At 38.8% G+C, this 18,460-nt stretch overlaps 1 protein-coding gene across 7 annotated transcripts in view; it reads right to left on the bottom strand.

The window, feature by feature from the left end:
• ZMYM2 (zinc finger MYM-type containing 2) overlaps nt 1-18,460 on the bottom strand; it is a 65,202-nt gene that overhangs the window by 24,788 nt on the left and 21,954 nt on the right. For 6 of the 7 annotated variants that reach the window (XM_081860093.1, XM_081860095.1, XM_081860091.1 and 3 more), the window contains 5 exons: nt 16,735-17,020; nt 13,948-14,113; nt 12,802-13,014; nt 3,506-3,656; nt 2,420-2,535 (listed from right to left, as the gene is read on the bottom strand). In XM_081860093.1, the coding sequence (XP_081716219.1) occupies nt 2,420-2,535; nt 3,506-3,656; nt 12,802-13,014; nt 13,948-14,113; nt 16,735-17,020 (932 nt within the window). The remainder of the gene's footprint in view (nt 1-2,419; nt 2,536-3,505; nt 3,657-12,801; nt 13,015-13,947; nt 14,114-16,734; nt 17,021-18,460) is intronic. The other variant, XM_081860097.1, reaches the window with a different exon arrangement.

The following is an 18,460-nucleotide window of genomic DNA, read 5'->3' as shown; positions in this document are numbered from 1 at the left end:
AGTGTAATCATGTTTCTCTTGGTGGAAGTTGTATGCATCATATCAAAGTGAATTTTTTTTCAATAATTAATATAGCAGAGTTTCAGTAGAGGGTGATGTATTTTTCCCTTTAAGTATTTTTTTACTTCTGTCAAAATATTCATTTAGTGTGAAATGAATATCGTCTCCGATGGCCATCCATTCCTGTTTAAAGGATTCTTGCTATAAAAAAGTGTCTTTTTCAAAAAGAGTATTTGCTGTTTATCGGGGCAATACACTGAACCTGTAGTTAACCACTTCCCACAATTGTTGGCATGTACCCATTAGTCCCATACAAGTAACAACCCATCACCTACAACTTCCCCTTCCCCTGAAACTCAATGAGTTTCAAATGCAGTGGGAATCAAAGGGGAAGGGGAAAACTCCCCACTCCACGGATCTAACAGTAAAGAAGTTAGCGCTGAAGTTTTATGCTGAAGTTAAAATGATTGCTTATGCAATGTCAACAGAATGGTCACATAAAATCCCAAACTGAGCAGGTTCCATCTGGGATAAATTCTGGCCATTTCTTCTTTGGGGAAACCTTTCTGTCTCTTTGCCACTAGGTCAAAGCTCTCTTGATCTGGATCCCTGCTTTCTTCATCAGCTTCTTGTGTTCACTGCTCCAATTCAGGCTGCAATTCCAAATGCTATAAAAGCTTTCTAGATTCCATTCTGGATTACTATTAACTTACAATGGTAACTCTAAATCTCTGCATTAAGTCATTTTTTACCAAGTATTTGGAAAAACGCACTACAACATCCCTAGGGTTCTTGCCTTTTTTTTTGTTTGGAACAAAGTGAACTGTGTAGGTTTTCTATATCCCCTGGTTAACGATTCACCTCAGGAGCAGCTGACAGATCTGTGCTATAAGTTTCTTGCAAACTTTGCTCTCCAGGTTCCTCATGGATTCCCCCTGGCCCTAATATTCAGGCAGCAATCTTGATCCTGAATGTCTTCTAGCTGTAGCTTTAAGTCAATTTGTGGGGGTTTCATTACCTCAATGGCGGCTTTGTTCTTGAAGCTGAGTTTCATTGCCGTGCTTGCTGTCACTGAGATCTCTGCTAAGTTGCTTGCCTATTTAGCAATGTCACCTCTAAAGAGTTGGAGGACTTCATCCAATTTCTGGTGAGGTTAGGAGACAAGGGTTGCCATGGTGCTGGACTCCTTGATATCCATATTTTTGCTTCCTAAATCTCATTCTGGGGTAGCTTTGGGAAGCAGAAATGATGGGGAAAGTAGGTCCAAATATCTTTTCTGTTCCCATGCAGCTTATGTGGCATATCATATCTGGGAATATTTTCTTTTTTCTAGCATTCATAGCTAACAATTGCATACTTAAGACTAATAATCCCAGGGCACAAAGGGTCATCAGGGTTAAGACACCATCTTGCAATGATGATTTCGCCATCCTCCAAATTTACAATTTTTATTTCATTTACAGAAAACAAAGTAGGCAAAAGGTCAGGAAAGCAACAGAGGCTCGAGGCCCATTCAACATTAAGTCTCACGGGCTTGTATCAAATCTGGATGGTGTAGAGACAAGCACATTTGGTTATTTTAAGTAAAACTGGCATAACATTCAAGAATAAGCAGCAGGCCACTGGGAGGCCACTACCAAGTAGCATAAACAATTGCTCCCTCTTTTCTTATTTAAAAACACTTAAAATGGAATGGGGATTAAGGTATTCAGAACTCTGTCGCTTAAAACTATGCAACGTGAATACATGGCAGCCTTATTACATGTACGCTGAGGCTTCAAATGTCACTCATATGGGATGAACAGCCAGAAAACAGTGCATTGGAAACCAATCCAATTGTTCTGTGCAGTGTAATTCTTAATCTCTCAAAGAAGCACAATTACATAGGTTGCCAGTCAATGCCAAATTAAACATTCGGTTTTTCTTGCAGCCCAAGGAGAACTTAAGCCCAACTCTCACTCACATTGAGATAAGATATTAAAACTTACTCCCTGTCTCTCACCAACTTCTAAACATGGGATGATATAAATGCTTCCTATTACAGTATGCAGAAATGACCCAGGAATTCCTGTGGTTATCTGAAACTAGGTTTAATACACAGGGTCATAGTTGATCTTGTGTTCAAGTAACCATGGGTTGTCCCAATGCAGGTGGTGACCTGCTTACAATCTCACTTTTCTTAGTGCAGGGGAATGGACATTCAAACAACTCTCACCATAACTCTGGAAATCACTGAGAAGTGCCAAAATTTGACCAGGTACATTAGAAGCCCCACTTGTTTAAACGCGTATTCATAAAGAGTAGTTTTTAACAATGAGTAGGTAGCAAATTATTTAATATGAACATACTAAGAGCACCTAACAGGCATGCACAGAAAAATACATATCCAGGGAGGAAGAGATTTAACACAACAGCTAACCTGAAATTTAGCTACACAACTCGAACTGCAAAAGGTGTACAGTATTCCATCAGGCATTGTGGCTTGATATTGAGGTAAACAGTTTCGCTTACAAAAGTGGCAAACAATCCCCATACCTAAAAGAAAAATGTAGTTTACAAATAAAATAAATGCAAATGTACAATGTTATGAATAACAAGTTGGCGTTTCTCAAAATCTGCATCAATGGCTGCGTTCATATCATCTTATCTTGGCTTAATAAACTGAGTATTTTAGCTGGGAATGCAGCCTCTTTGCTACTCAAGCAATCAATCCAGGAAATCTCTATTTTCCCACTTTACTTGAACCAGGAGACTACAGTTACCAGCTTTGGAAGACACCAGGTGTTCTGAAGCTAGAAACTATAGTTTCTTGGTTCTGATGAAAACAAAATCTATGGTTAATTACAGGCTTCCTAGTTTACTCACAGTGTTGAAGGAGGAACAAATGATTATCTTGTTCATATCATGGCATTGTAAGATGATCAGATAATCATCTGAACCAAGCCAATGTCAAAGCTCTACTTAAATAGTTTGTTTTAAAATACAGATATAATTACAAACACTTTTTGTGTAAATCATGCCTCAGTGTATTATATTGGTGGGGTTACAAAAAATGTACTTGCACTTTTTCAAACAAATTCAACTGATTTTTAACCCTCTCCATCTATTTTGCAAGGAAGAACACAGACTGCACTTTTGCTAGCAATGTGTGTTCTTTGATCATGACTCCAACAATATACCTCTGTCATAAAATAAAAGCTTCACAATGAATTTAAGACAAAAATAGATGCAATGGAAGAATTAAGAGTACATTTTTTTCATTATAAAGAAGTTGTAGCTAAATATTAAAAGTCTAAAGGCATCAATCTTTATAGCTTTTGTATGTGACCGATAAGCATTGCTAATGTTATTTTACGTGCTAAATGTAATCTAGGCATCAACTAATTTAAAATAATTTTCCCCCCAAAGGAAAATCAGATAGAAAGCATAAGTGAAACAAGAGTCTCCTACTTCGAATATATTATTTTATCATCATGGATGAAAACACGCCAACCTTTTCACTTACTTTCTGATTTTGCATGTTTTGATTTGTGTGTGTTCATGCATGCAGTTGAGCAGTATGGCTCCATATGTCCATTAGGTCCTATGCACTGTGTCATGTCAAAAAACCTGCACTGAACTCTGCAACCAGTACAAGCTGTTAATTTGCCATATTTCTAAAAAGCAAATAATGAAAAAGTAAAAATAACATTAGTTATGACTCAATCAGATTGTCTTATTACAACAGGCATACAGGAATTTTCTAGTATCCTCTCAAAAGCTCAGCTACTGTTACAGCGAGGCCAAGTCACCACAGACAGGATCCCTATCCACATGTATTTCACAGAATGTAGAACCCACATACAACAGAGATAGCACCCACCCACCCACCCCATCTATGCCAGTTTCACCTCATTAACATGCATTCAACATAATCTGCAAATTGTGTCTGCTTATGTGGAGCAATCTGCATATAGGCCTGCCCATGCTATTTTTATTCCAGAATGTTTATGGGCAAGGATGACAGGACTTGGGTTCATGTGTGCAGTCTCCATGTGAATGTAAAGCAGGTTTAGATTTCTTTTAATCACCTACCTAATCTATGTAACTTAATTTGCCCTTTTCACAACTGTCATACACTGAGTTAACATCTACTATAACCACTGGCTAATTAGGTAGGAAATGATCAAAGGCAATTAATTTATTTAGGAGGAAATTCAGTTATTAACCCAATATGAACGGACTGACTTGCATGTAAGGGAACAATGTCTACAGGGGACAAGACATGCTTCATTTTTCTACCATGGGGTAGCCAGGATGCTACCCCGCCAGATGTTGCTGGACTAAAGCTGCCATCCCTGATCACTAATCAAGCTGGTTGGGACTGGAGGAGGAGGAGTTTGGATTTAATATCCGGCCTTTCACTCCCCTTCAGGAGTCTCAAAGCGGCTAACAATCTCCTTTCCCTTCCTCCCCACAACAAACACTCTGTGAGGTGAGTGGGGCTGAGAGACTTCAAAGAAGTGTGACTGGCCCAAGGTCACCCAGCAGCTGCATGTGGAGGAGCGGAGACACGAACCCGGTTCCCCAGATTACGAGACTACCGCTCTTAACCACTACACCACACTGGCTTTCAGACTGGTGGGAGTTACAGCCCAGCTACAACTTGAAGTCACCATGCTGGGTACCCTGCCCCATGGAATCTAGTATTATGGGAGCAACTCACAGTACCATGTGAGTAATTTCTGCCTCTGCAACAGGAGCCTCTAAAACCTGCTTTTCACTCTGAAACCACCCAAGAAGTTTTTCCCACCAAGAGAAATGAGAGGGAACAATCAAACCTAAACCTTAACTTGATCAGTGGGAAATTTGATCTTATTTGAGTCTTCTTTAAATACCAATCAACATGTTCTAGTCTTTCTTCTACAAAACGCAGCAAAGTTTCAGACTCATTTAATCTGAGTTTGCGCTTGCTTAAGACAACCCATGAAAGAGGAAGTCTTCCTTTAAGATTAGTCAGTCGCTGTAGTACTGCTGGTGATTAATGGGGAATCTAGCTAGAACAGCCATGATTTCATATCTGTACTGAGGATGTTCTGACAGTCTCAAAAGGCCATCTGCTGGCAGCCTTGCTATCTGAAAGTTGATTTACAGAAGCTGCCTAAATAGCCTGGAGGAAAACGTCTGCTTTCTAGACAAATGCTTTCTTTGTATTAAGTAAGATAGGAATTTAACTGTGTTTTGTACAGAAACACAGCTTTGAAACGTGCAAAGGGTGTTTCCATAACCATTCCTTAAACAGTACATCCTCTAGCTGAAAATCAAGTCTTTCACTAAAAAGAAGGAGCAAGATCTCTTGGGATCTGGAGAAGCAAAGGGAAGCAGAGAGGTTGGTGGACGAGGCCTTCAAGGACAGAGCAGCTTTTCATTCTCAAGGCAAAAGCTCCTCTGCAGTCCTAGTGAATCTTGGGGCATGAGGACAGCACTCTAAGAGGAAATGTTCCATTAGAAGTGACTTATTACTGAGGGGCTAACATATATCCTGTCACAGTGAGAATATCCCTATGGGGACAGGCTCCTTGTAGGTAATTCAATCATTAGAGACCAAGATACCTAGATTTCTGGTGGATACAGTGACTTGTCTGCCTGGTATGAAGGTTGCAGGTATCACACAGTCTGGCAAAGTATACTGGGTGGGAACCAATGATCCACATTGGCACCACTGACACAGGGGAAGTAGTCATATGGTCCTAGAAGTCAAACATAAGTTGCAAGGCAGGAGATTGAAAGTCATGGCCTCCAGCAGTCTTCTCTGAGATACTACACATGCAGGGCCAGCTAGGAAAGCCAAACTGTCTGAAAGATGTAAATGAGACAGTGGCATAAGGCATGGGTGACTGAACCGTAGCCCTCCAGATATTGCTAAACTATAACCCTCATCAACCAGTGGCCAGGAATGATGGGAGTTGCAACTCAGCAACTTCTGGTGGGCCATGGGATAGTAAATGCTTGTATAGGGAGTTTAGACTTGTTAGCCACTAGAGAACATTTTGCTACAACCAAAACTGTAGATTGAATCAGAATGCTAGTGCTTAACAGCAAGAATGTGGCAAAGCAGTTTTTATACTGACCCCTTGGGGAAAACCAACAGGAGCTGTGAAGCATCAGTTTCAGGATCCATCACTCCAAGGGAATGAGGGTGATGTTTTTGATGACCCAAATAGGGGTGGGGTGGAAGTAGGTCATGCAGAGGGGAAGGAGAAACTTATTGATCAGCTACTGCAACTGTTGCGGTCAAGTCTGTTTCTCCCTTGCTCTGTCCAATGGACTCCACTGTAAAATACAGTGCCGGCACAACAGAATCTCTCCTCATAGAAAATAACCAATGTGCATCCTCAGTTCAGTTGTTTCCCCTAGACCTTTTATCTTCATGAAATGGCTACAAGTCACCCAGGTCCCCTCCTTTTATCTGAAATGTGGAAGGCCTCCTCTAAAAGAGTATCTTCAATTTGTAATGGGATCAGATGTGGGTGAATAAACTGAAGTTCCATCTAGCAGAAATGATGGTTGGAAATTTGAACAAGCAGCAATCTGGGAAACTGCCTGTTCTGGAAGGGGGAGTCATATCACTCATGTCTGCAGTTTGGAATGCATCTGAGTCCCCCTCAGTTCCAGGATACCTGGGATGTGCCAGTGGTCCAAAATGCTTTTTAACAGTCTGGGTTGGTAGGCGAACTGCAAAGACCATCCAGAAACTTCAATAGGTCCGTACATTGATGGATTTGCGCCACTATGATTATAACATTTATTCTGAAACAACTTCATTGGTTACCATAATGTTTCTGACACTAATTTAAGGTGCTGGTGACCTTTAGTATCCAGAATAGTATGACTCTCATGGGCAACCTTTCCCTTTTGAACGACCCATCATCACCCATAATGAAGACTGGCTAAGGAAGCACAGACCCTTATACCAGTGGTTGCTGACATTAGGTTGACATCTATAAGAAACACAGTATTTAGTGTGGTGGCTTCAGAATCATGAAATTCCCTCCCCCACAAAATGGTATGGCATGCCCCTTTCTGGTGTAAACCACCTTACATTTAAGCACACTTCTGAAAGGCTAGTTGAGGGTTCTTAGCTATCTGTGATATAGAGGGGAGTGAAACCTCATCCAAACCAGATTGAGCACCACCTAGCTGGGCAGACAAACCACCCCCCAACAATATTCATGTCTTCCCTGTACCAAGTTTCAGTTTACTGGCCCTCAGCCACTACAAACCCAAGCACCGCTCACAATTCCCACTACCTCAGCTGGATTAGATGAAAAGGAGATGTAAAACTAGGAATCATCAAAATACTGGTGACACCCAATCACCAATCAGCTCACACCCCCAGATGATCTCTCCCAGTGACTTAGATGTTAATATAGGAACCATGTAGTAAAAAGTACCAGAGAACTTTGTGTGAAAGTAAGACACTTTTCCATGGCCTTTTCACAGTTAACTTATTTTGTTTTGTGGGACCCACCTTCTCTTGTTGAATCTATGTTCCCCTTTTTTTTGTTTGAACAATTTTACTTGTTTTTATAACTGTATTTTTGTAACCCGCACTGCAATCTTGCGGTAAAGGGTGGATAAGAAATCTTATAAATACAGCAAAAAAGCATATGAAAGTTAAGTTAGATACAGCAATGTGTTTTATACACAGAAGAGCTTTTGGAAGCAGAAAGAGTTAGCCGTGGTGAGATTAAAGGAAGGGAGAAAGTTGCTTACTAAAGGAACAAAAGAAAAACAAAGGTACAAGCAGTTTTGTAAGTAAGGGGATGCCTTAAGGTAGAAAAAAAGCCTACAAGCAGAATACGAATTAAGAATTCAGGTGTTACTTTTAGGGTTCACAGATCTAAACAGCAAATAAAGTAAAGTTACCACTCTCCTGTAAGACTCATTCTGACATCTTTAGAAGCATCTGACTACAGAAGATACGTACTCTATGTATTTGAATTTCAAGTAAATTAAGGAATTAGGCTCTTTCATCTCTGTTACATTGCTGTTTTGTGTGCCTTGAAGATTAATATTATTTACTCGTTCAAGCAGACACATGACATGTTCATTAGAGCATTCCTTCTTTTACCACTTTTCACTGTTGCTGCATGTTCCTTTGCTCAAAATGAAAAGCCTACCTTTTGGCAACAAAGTTTACTTGTTTGATTCTATACAACTACCTCCTCTGAAAAGCGTGACAGATAAGCGCTAACAGTTAAAGTAGCAGCAAAGAAAGTAAGGAGCAAAAACTAAAAGGACATGCCCTGAATTATCAACCACTGAAGAAAAAGAGATAGAAATCATTGAGGTTTAGCTACCATAAAGCAATGCAAACAAAACGAGTCAATTACAGACAGCAGCCTAAACTGCCATATTCTGTTTGTGGTCTAAGTGCAGTTTCATGAATTACTTTGCCAGATACAGTATTAAAAATATTTGTATTAGAAAACCCATGTGCACTGCAGTGTGTGTCATTCCAAATACACAAAAAGATCATGCGACTGGATTCTGGAAACACATACCAGAATAAAATCTGTAAACTGCTTCACTCACTTATCTAGTGCAGACACCTTTACTGACGCATGTATTAACACACAGCCGTAATGTCCATCAAGAGTGACTGGTTAGCAGCTGAAGTGTAAAGAGTGAATGCTCAGCTGTATTGCGATAGTATCTATGGACAAACTCAGCAAAACCCTCACAGCGATTGACATAAAATGGCAACATGTTCCTTGTGTTACGGAAATGCATTCAGCAAGGCATGTTAAATCATCTTTATAGCATCACTTCTGCAGCACATGCAGGTCCTGGACTTCTTGGAGGAACTGCCTCTCCAACCAATCACCTAATAACCTGTAATTTTTAGACACTCTCTGTATTTCCTTTTTCTCCAAACCGCCCCCCCCCCATGTTTTCTGCTCCTTTTAGATTCAATGGCTAAGGAAGCAGTCTGCATGTGTTGTGTGTTTGAGTTTTGGAGATAAAATTGATATTACTTTCCTCTAGGCCTGCTGGATTCTGAACAGACTCCTGGACCTTTAACAACTGCATGGCTTCTTCTCAGGGACAAATATGGGGAAAAGACAAAATGTACCTGGCAAAGTTCTCCAGTAAAGTTGCACAGAAACCCCCCCCCCCCCCGCATAGTGCAAGACCAATGCAGCCCTAGGTTTCTGTTATGTTGCAGCAGTGGTTTCAGGCCTACAATAGCTGGACATCAATGATACAAATGGATGGCCAGTTGAACTCATGTTATCATAATTGAGCTTCTTTCATTTATTTATTTATTTGCTTCATTTCACATCTTCTTAAACACTGTGTTGTCTTCCACATTTAACCTTCATTTGTTTCTTCAGATTTTTATTTTTATAATAAAGGGTCTCATCCAAGACTTAACGTTCCGAGATCTTGGGCAGCGTGGTAGTGAAAGGCCTCTGACAGACCACAGAGAGTTCTAGACCAGGGGTCAGCAAACTTTTTCAGCAGGGGGCCGGTCCACTGTCCCTCAGACCCTGTGGGGGGCTGGACTATATTTTGAAAAAATAATGAAAGAATTCCTCTGCCCCACAAATAACCCAGAGATGCATTTTAAATAAAAGAACACATTCTACTCATGTAAAAATACGCTGATTCCTGCACCGTCTATGGGTCGGATTTAAAAGGTGATTGGGCCAGATCCGGCCCCCGGCCTTAGTTTGCCTACCCATCTAGACAGTCAGAAAACACTGTACTAAGAGCTAAAGTTCTGACTCCATGTAAGCTGGCATCACTCTGGGCTCGAGAGAGAGGAAGAGCAGTAAGTAAATAAGCCCTTGTCTGTGGACTAATGCATTTTCAGATGGTCCCTGAGACCATACAGAATATAAAGCAAAGTATTGGAGGACTTTCCTAAAGCAAATATAGTGGCAGAAGCATGTTAAGATTCTGCTCGCTTCTGCACTTTGATGTGGTTATACTGAAAGCACAAGGTGAAAGGAAAAGTTTTGCTAAGCAGCAAATTGGCATTCCTAGGCTTGCAGATGTTCCAGGACAGCTTGAAATGATATGTAACCAATGCAAATCTACTGCCACATAGCAACCCGTTCCTTCTCCTCATGCATTCCAGTACAACCATGTGAACACTTGGAAGGAAGTATGCCTTCATATTCCAAGTACTTTTCTCACATGGCACCCATGATGTGGGAAAATATGTCAGTCCTCAAAGAACAACCAAACTAAAATAATGGTCTCTAAAGTCAAGTTGTAAGCACTTTCAAGCTATTTATCCATGAATTCTGTGTTACTAAAGACTACCATAATAAAATTGCACAGGAAAATGTTGAGAGAGAGCAGAACGAGTGGGAACTGAAACAACTACTTCAAAAAAGTTATTTGTGGAAAAAATTATTTATTTAAACAAAATGTTAAGTAGGTACAAATATTATGTCTATCAGTTTTCCTACTACATAAAAACCAAATATTTGTTAATACAACTTTTTTAGTAGCAAAAAGCAAAGGCAGTTTTGCATAGCCTATTGCGTTTAGGCTAAGCTTTAGGCCCAGACCAAAAATTTCAAAACAAATGTTTCCAAACGATTGTGTTTTAATATTAAATGTTAAAATATTTAAACATATTTAACAATACTCACTTATAGTGCCCATAGTTTTTTGCTAATATAAGGTATAGCTGTGTTGATTTTTAAGTCAAAAAATACTTAAGATGCAATCAGTTTACATTCCTTTATAGTAATTTAAAATCAGAATAAAGCTAGTTCACAAAATGCTAGACAGAGGGTCCACTACTATGGTTCTATCCTTCTATAGTGAAATCCCAAATAATATGTAAGTTATGCTTACACAGACCCCAAAAGCCACCAATTTATCAACCATTCTAAACTATGAATTTAAAGCCAAAGCACCAATCTCTTGGTTATTTTTTAAAGTATAGAAGTAACTTAGCTTTCTCCATAACAAACCATTTACAATCCAACAGAATGATCCATCCCTTTCCTACACATGGGAAGGGTCCCCAATACACCACTAATACACTCTCCCCCACCTGGGCCTTGCACTACTGCATATGGAGCCAGGCATACTACAAAATGCCAAGGCATTTTACCTGCAATGGGAAGACTATAAATATCTCCCATAGCCAGAGAATCATCTTCCCATGCAAGCTACTCACTCTTGGACAACAAACAGCTTATGACTGGCCCCAAGGAGGAATGAAACCACTAGACTCATTCAAGGGCCTTTAATTGCAGATTAATGGCCAAGCACATAACAGGAGAGAGATTTATCAGGTTCCAAGTTTTATATGCAGCTAAATATTTGCCCCCACAGCCTTCTACATAAAGTTAAGTTGATATGCTAAAGCGTTCATCCATCTCCAAATAAATTCTAAAATATAGGTCCCAAAAATAAAAACTTCAATGATTCAAATAATATTTTGTAATTTCCTCTACATATATCACACCACCTCACCCTCTTGGGGAAAAAAACATATGGGATGATATGTCAAAAATAGCATGAAATATCTATACAGGTGAAAAAATGTACATGTCACAATAAACTGATAAGATACAGAGTTGTTATTTGATCACAATTCCATGTTCACTTGGAATTTCAGCAATGCATTATTGATTGTGTGGGAAACTCCCATGTTATTCTTGTATCTTTTGGGTTCCTTCATGAAATCTTATTCAAGGCTTCTCCAAGTTTCTCCGTGGCTTCAGTGTGTGCCTATCATTTTTAGTATCTTGAATAACCTATTTTGACCCTTTTGTTTTGCTGCATAATAAAACAACAAGGCCCATGTTATGTTTCTAGAAGTGCTGTTTACATTTTATAAAATATATATATAAGTAGCATCTTAACATTAAGAACAGGACAGGCTAATACAAAATGAGATAGAATATAGAGTATTTTTTATTCAGTATAAAGCCTCTCCACTTTAAGAGACTAATAGTTAACTTGTTCCAAGAAAGGAATAGAAAATTCTTCCACAGTTTAGAAGCAACCTAAAAAGCACCTTGATGAAACAATACATTGGCCTGGATCCAGTGTAGAACATGCACAAGAATAGTTGCACAAGGAGAACACCCCGCCCCTCTCAAGCCCCCCGGAAGGTCAAAGGGCATTCAAGAAAGACCTGTGCTTCAGGACTGGCGACTACAGTGGGAGAGGTTTGGGAGAAATAGTGTGGAGGCATTCGGAGTTATTGTGAGAAAGGAATGAAAAATCCCATATGCACTACTCCTGATGCTCTTTGGACAAAATTGTCAGTTGTCGTGTTGCTTCAAAGAGTCTGCTATCACAGTCACATATGCGGTAATTGGAGGGATGGGACAAAAAACAAACCCCACTCCTTCTGAAGAACCAGGTAGCTACAGCTAGTTACAGCAAGTGCTTTAAGGATCCTTAATGAGAAACATATGGAAGAAGGCATATTTTGTTGGCTGATCTTTTCTTAATTTTTTAAAAACAAGTGGAAATCTAACATACAGGGCCAAAACCTGTATGTTAAGATCAACACATGAAATACAGCTTTATTGTGGAAATATGTTTGCCATATCCTAGGCATCCAAATGAATGAAAAAAGGGCCAAGGTTGATTGTGGAGGTGCTACTTCAACCAATATGGGAGTTTCGTGTCCTCAGTTTCACTTTTAAAATAAGGAATATGCTTCGAGATGAACAAATGTACACTACTTGTAATACCAAGTATGGTTTCAAAATAAACTGGTTAAACAATTTTAAATAAGCTATCACTAAATGACAATGGAAGATAAAGAGTTACCTGTTTATATTCACTAACGCAGTTTTGGCAACAGAATCTTTTCGGCTCTCCATCAACCATAAGGATATTGTTTGCTGCTCCTTTACTTGGCAGGTATTCCCCACAATGCTCACAACAATTCATTATTAAGCCATTTGCCATTCGGTATCGATTGAAGCAGTGGTCACTACACAGCTTATGTGTCATATTTTTAAAGCTAACCTCATGACGGATCTAAAAGGGGGGGAAACAATTTTACTGTAATGAGTTATAATTAGCCAGATAACAGCTTTTCAACATAAATTTGGATTAAACTGTTTGAAAAATGTGGAAAATGCAATTTCAGAAATGCAAGCTGGATTTGGTACTTTTGAAACTTAAAAAACAAAAACAAAACAGGAACAGAGGATACTACATGAAATACAATTTGACTGTAAAATATATGACTGGTAAAATATTGGTAAGTATTCTGTACATGACTGAGTATTAAAAAACCAGAACGAAATAAAATGTGTTTAGTAAACTTTCACATGTAAGGCAAAATATATTCCGTTTTACAATGTATTCCATCACCACAGAAATTTAGTAACTCTCAAAAAGTTAATTTTCAAAGACTGGAAATTAATACCCTCTTCTAAGAAAAATACCCCATTTTCCATAGAACTAATGTTCACAGAATAAGCTGCACTATGGACAAATGTGAGGAAAAATGAGTTTTACGTGTATATTAAAAGCACAAAGAGCAAAATGCACCAAATTTCCTCCTTGCCTCAGACCCTGACAAAGTTGAACCACGCATTACAGTACATGCATTATTTCTATCTTTGCAAAGAAGGAAAATGACAAATGATAACGACAAGGATAGAGACTACCACAAGTCGTAACTAAAAAGAATCAAATACTTAATCTAAGAAAATTCAAAGTCTGTGAAGGATGCATAAATGCAAACCAACCAACCTGGAAAAGCTAGGTAAATAATTTTCATTTCCTAGCTATCATATGAGAACTTGTATGCTTCCAGAAGACTGAAGAGCATGACAAGTGGCTCAAGTGAAAATTCTGCCCACATAAGAAATACTGGTGAGAAATATTACCTAAGTAATTTCCTGAGAAACTCAAATAATATTATATTAGTGTATAAATGAGGGATGGGAGAAACAAACAAACCTCTGTTAGTTTTCCACAAATAGTGCATCTAGACTTATTTAAGATTCCTTTTGAGGGATTCTGTTTGTCTTCATAGAAGGACAAGCATGACGTACTGCAAAACTCCTGGAAGGACTCACTTGAATCAACCTGAGCAACAATGGTACCTTTCATTGTTGTTATGTCTCTGAAAGATAAAAAGGGAACGTCCTCTAAATATTAGGAGCCACCATAAAGTACAATAGTCACAGATAGTACAAGATTTAAAAGTCTGAACAAAAAACTGGGAAGAAGAAGAGTTTGGATTTGATATCCTGCTTTATCACTACCTGAAGGAGTCTCAAAGCGGCTAACATTCTCCTTTCCCTTCCTCCCCCACAACAAACACTCTGTGAGGTGAGTGGGGCTGAGAGACTTCAAAGAAGTGTGACTGGCCCAAGGTCACCCAGCAGCTGCATGTGGAGGAGCGGAGACACAAACCCGGTTCCCCAGATTACGAGTCTACCACTCTTAACAACTACACCACACTGGGAACAATTTGATATTATCAAGAGCCCCCTCCCTCCCACCACCCAAAATGGGAGGGGGGCATCCCATTGGCTGCATTTGAACATCATGATAAAAATGGTTTAATGTGAAACACACAAGAAGGAACAAGCTGTACAACCAAAGACAATGCTTTCACTTCTTCAATTAAACATAACTTTGGTGTCATCCAAATCCCTGCTTGTGGTTAGCATTAACTATGCTTAATTTTAAAAAGCCAGCTTCAGAAAATGTGGTTTGAAGTTAGTTTTTAAAAAGCCAGCCACAGTTTGTGTTAACCAGTTTTTTATGGCTGACCTGACAGATTGCAATTAAAAGTGGAATCCTTAAGTTGTTCTTCTAGGCTGAGAGGGAGAATAGGGAGGAGCATGCAAGCCCAAGGCTTACTTCAGCTCGTTCCTGCTTGTTAAACAAGTATTCCCCAACCTGGTGCCCTCCAGATGTTTTTGACAACAACTTCCATCACCCTGATCACGGACCATGCTGGCTGGAGCAGACAGTTCATGTACAAAACTGCTGGAGGGTACCACATTGGCTATCCCTGCTGTAGACTAAGGAGCAGTGCAAATAATGGTTAGCATATCAAAAGCTAGTCTTTTCTCCTTGAGTATCAGGAGATATGTACACCCCTTCTCATCTTGCAGTGAAAACATATTTTCATATATCATGGACACGTAATGCAAACTATGGAGAACAAATCCCGTTTCTTTGTAAATTAGAGTGTGAAAACGTAGTTCAATCTGTTTATGGAATTATTTTGCCATAGATGAAGCTGTAATGTAAAGCCATGACTTGTGGCAGAAAAGAGGGATAAATTGCTTTGGGGGGCTGGGGGTGGAGTCTCCCATTTCACAAACCACAATTTAAAAGGAATTAGTCTTATATCTACATCAGTGCTCAACGGTGGTGAAAATGCAATGAAGAAAATGGAAAAGTTTATTTGTAAAAGTATTATTTGGAGACACGTGGAATACAATGAGAAGCAAAAATATCAATTATAAACAGAAACACCATAAAGCAAACGTTTGTTGTTGTTTAACAAAAGGGAATGGGAGCACATTTAATTCTTTTGTGCTATAGCTGCTCATTGCTCATAAGATACTCACAAACCTTAGGTCTCTTGTACTGAAGTATGCATAAGCTAAGCCCTATTAACCTGAAGTGATTTTACTCTAATAAAACAGGAAGACAGCTACCTAGCTGCAGACAGCCAATGGATCAACAGATAGTTACAATTCTTCTCTCTCAGTAAACCTGACAGCTTTAAAAGCAAAGTTATACATTTTTAAATTACAAGTTGATGTCAAAATCAATTTATCTAACTGTGCAACATGTCTCAATGCAGCAGTTAATGTTGTTTAGATGGGTAACTTAAAAGGGCTTCAAGAATATTAACACACTGGATTTAATCATGTTTCATTAACAAAGCAAAGCAGGACTTGGCACCACCCACAGACCTCACTGCTAGAACTCAACAAATGTGTACAAATTAGGCCAAAATGCTCCACCCATGCTTCCCACAAGTCTCAGCTTAATTTTATAATTTGCTTTTTCAGAACTGTTTATACACCCACATCATTAGTGCCAAACAGCATTCTTCATGGATTCCAGAAGAGGAAACAGTGAACAAAACTAAGATGCTAAGTAGTACGAAATTTAACTAGGTTTGTTCCTCTTTCCAAGTCCCGTATTGGCGTAGGATTATGTTATACAGACAAAGGACTAAACATGTGTGTGATAAGGAGAAAACTTTTTATACAAACCACCTTCATTTTAGTTATTTTATATTGTTTCATGTTAATTGCTTAGAGGTTTTTGCTGATTAAGCGTTATATAAATTTTATTAGCTAAATAATGACCAATCCATGGTTAGCTCAATGTGAATGGGCACTCAAGCCAACAATTTCCCATCTCCCACTATGAGCAAATTATGGTTTGTGCTTCTATAGTTTGCTTTATCAAGAAGACCCTTCAAAACGGGCTAATGATTTGGTCATTACATCTGAACCAACTCAATGCCTATCAGTTTTTATGACAAGTAGGAACAAGAATAAGCTGAAAGAAGGTAGCTCATTCATGTCCTGGATAAACTGCTTCGAGGACGGTTTTTTTATATATTAAAAAAACCAACTAACAAACAGTGTATTTATTTTATGAAATAAATGAATGAATAAAAATAAAATATTTTACTGAGTTCTTGGAACATTGAACAGGAATACTGATCACACTGACAAGGATCAAGCAGTAAGATCTAACCCTTACTTTTTGCACATAACACAGAGTTTCTTTGGAGCTGGTTTATGCGAGAATGATGAAAGGCAGGTAGTGGAACAAAAAAGGTGAACTGATCCTTTCCGCTGATATGCAGTCTGGCCCTTCTGCAAAGGTTTCTTGCAGTTAGCACATGTGACTTTAACCTGCTTAGAAGGCTGCTGTTGTGTAGGAGGCTGGAAGACTTGTTTTGGGAGCGATGCCACTGGTGACAGAGAATCCACACCTGGTTGTTTCTGATTCCTTGGAAATGAAGCTGACTGAGATATCCAGGAATCTTAAAGAGACAAAATATATAAAGTTAAAATTTAAAAATTACCTCTCAATATGACAAGCAATTTGACAGTGAAGGAGAATATTCTATTCCCAGTGTAGGTAAAAGGAGACCCACTCAGTTTTTCCAAAAGGCTAAATAAGAAGTGTCAGTAACATAAAAAGATGTTGGGACACAACGATACCCATACTGCATAATAAATATTTACAGATCACCACCTGCTAGCCATGGAAATAGCAATAGAATGCCCTTGTCTTCAAAATTCCAACACAATGCTCAGGAGAATTCGGTGAACGTGAAGACATTTTCCTACTCTGTAGGACTTTGAAGATGGAACAGAGGGGCTGGGGAAGACGATATCAGAGTTGGGGAAAACCCTTTTCAGCATTCACTTCTGAGGAACAAGGCAGGGCCACAATGAATAGATCAAGAAATGTACAGTACGCTGGTTTCTACACACACTCACACACCTCTCTATCCTCCATCAGAAAACCATTATCAGAGTTCAAGAGCATATTCTAGCCAGGCACATGCACTTGGGTTACAAAGCAGGGTCAGTGAGGGTTATAGCTTGAGGAGTGTTTCAAGGGCCAGATGGAAAGGCCTGGAGGGCCACATTCAGCACCCAGGCCTCAGGTTCCCCACTCCAGATTTAAAGCAAATTTGCTGTATACCTCACTTTCAAGGAGGAATCAAAAAGCTTTGAATTTGAATTTCAGCTATCAGGACAAGGGCTAGCAACTTTCTAAAAAGGAACTAGTTTTGAACACGGAGTTAACAGTTTTTGTCATTAGACATCTCACAACCTCCCAAATACTTACTGGAAATTGAATATGCTATAAGTGGCTGAAACATTATTTGGTCAAGTTTTATATAACTCCTCAACTGAACCCACACATTTTTTGAGAAACTCAAATCAATCATTTAAAAAACTATCCAAGTTAGTAACACTTCTTCATTGAGCAAGGCAAGTTACCTAAGCAAATGAAGTTAGAGGGACATGGTCATAAACATCAAAACATACACAACCAAATCGAACAATTTCCACACAAAACATATGATCTAATTTTTATGGTATTTTGTGTTTGAACTTTGTGTACAATCATAATATTTTATACAGTGCTATAGAAATTTCAATAATTTGCCATTTAGAAATGGAGATGATAAAATAACTAACTGGTAAATGATCAGCTGTGTCATGATACTGTATTTGAAGAACTGAAAATATTAGGAGTAACTGGACTTCATTATCTTAAGGAACTGAAACTTCTCATATACAAATAGATCAGTATTTCTTTAATAACACACTTCAGCACTTGACTTTGGACATTATCATAAAACCCTAACTCATCTTCTCTATCATTAACCTGTGACATGAAAACAATCTCTGTAGATTGTCTATGGAAATTGTCCTTCATGAAACAAAACCTATATTCTACAGTG

Source organism: Podarcis erhardii, assembly GCF_964252035.2.
Source record: "Podarcis erhardii genome assembly, chromosome: 4".
In the NCBI taxonomy this organism is placed as follows: Eukaryota; Metazoa; Chordata; class Lepidosauria; order Squamata; family Lacertidae; genus Podarcis; species Podarcis erhardii.
Note: the sequence above shows the minus strand (reverse complement) of the source record. Positions and strands in the feature narration are given on the sequence as shown.